At 40.8% G+C, this 1,538-nt stretch overlaps 1 protein-coding gene across 1 annotated transcript; it reads left to right on the plus strand.

Annotated features, from left to right (window-relative positions):
- The first annotated feature begins 306 nt into the window (after window positions 1–306).
- LOC120321787 lies at window positions 307–587 on the plus strand. Its single transcript, XM_039375707.1, is given in 2 exon segments — window positions 307–468; window positions 470–587. Coding segments are annotated over 2 exon segments (279 nt in total). The 5' UTR covers window position 307.
- Window positions 588–1,538: the final 951 nt, after the last annotated feature.

Raw genomic sequence — 1,538 nt, forward strand, 5'->3', positions numbered from 1 at the left:
TAATTCCTATCACGATTAACAGTGAAATTGTCGTTTGATCGTAGGAATTGTATAGTTTGTACATTGGACATTGATTATTTCGTCATTTAGCTTAGGGTATTAATCGAATTTGAGACATTTGAGTGTTGAAACGTAATGGAATTTTATCTAATTCTTTTAATTCGAGTTAAAGTATATAATGAAGATTTATATGAAAGGATATTTGAAAGTATAGCAGTGTCTTTCCGCCTGGACAACCTGGCCGAAGGTTGGAACCATGATGCAGCTGGGAGAGGGGGAGGGGGAGGGAAGGGGGTGGGGGTTAAAAATGCGGACGTCGATGGAGGAGGATTACAGGATGCAGGACGCCACCTTTTGCAGCTGCTTCCATGTGTTCATGGCGCAAATAATCGCCGCCATCAACAACAACAAAAACAAGATGGCAGGACAGGATCAGGACGACAGGATTGGGTCCTGGTTCCTGAGGACGACATAGGGCAGGGGCTGCGGAGAGTGAGGGGGGGGGGGGGGGGCTCAAAGATGAGTTGAGAGACGTTGACGCTGACGCCATTAGCACCGAGTTTTGCAGCATCAACGACAAACTTTAAATTGTTGCGTCATTACAATTCGAGTTGGGACTTTTGCGGGGGGATCATCTGAAGTGTTGAGCAACAGGAAGCCAGGATATATATTCTGGGCCTAGCCAAGGCATAAATGCTCCTTGCCAAAAGGCGAGAAAAGAAGAAGTCTTGTCCCCGTTTGCACCAGTGATTGATGTTGCACTTTAAATTTCAGTTGTGTCAGTCGGATGCGCACACACATGCTCCCTAATGACCAGGTGCCACAAATGGTTGCATTCCTTAAAACAAAAAAAAAAACACTTGCTTATTTTCCAGTAAAATCTTGCATTCCCCTAAGACATTAACTTCCATTTTCTTTCATGTAGCCGAGAATGTCATTTTCGCTATGCACAAGATGTGGACTATTTCTATGCTCCCTAAAGTTTAGATGTCTTGCACTCCTGGCAGAAATAGCAATTTTCCAGTAAAGCCATATAAATACATTTCAAATATTCAATTATTTTAAGTAATTTAGAGTCCGTTCTATCGACTTTTTTCATTCTTTTACGAATTTATAAATGAAACTAACTATATCTCTTTGTAACCATTATTCAGCAAAAATGGATTATAATAGGAACTATGCAATATCGTTTGGCAGTTCATTCACTTGATAACTTTGGTAAGACTGACTTACAAGAAATGAAACCAAATCTTCAAACAACAATTTACAATCCAATAATAAATGCGATTTGAGTAAAACATCTATAACTTTAAGCAAACTATTTCCTTGGTGGTAATAAAAAAGGGCACTACATTTTTATAGTTGCAAGTGCACACATTCATACATACGTGGCCTGCTTGCCCCCTGCCGTTGTAATCATTTAAATGAACAAATTATAAATTACCCCAATAATGGGCTCGGGAGCAGGACAAGGAAACCAGCCAGGATACGGAGACAGGAGTCATGAGTCATGAGGAGTCAGGAGTCACGTCCAGGCA

Source organism: Drosophila yakuba, chromosome X, assembly GCF_016746365.2.
Source record: "Drosophila yakuba strain Tai18E2 chromosome X, Prin_Dyak_Tai18E2_2.1, whole genome shotgun sequence".
In the NCBI taxonomy this organism is placed as follows: domain Eukaryota; kingdom Metazoa; phylum Arthropoda; class Insecta; order Diptera; family Drosophilidae; genus Drosophila; species Drosophila yakuba.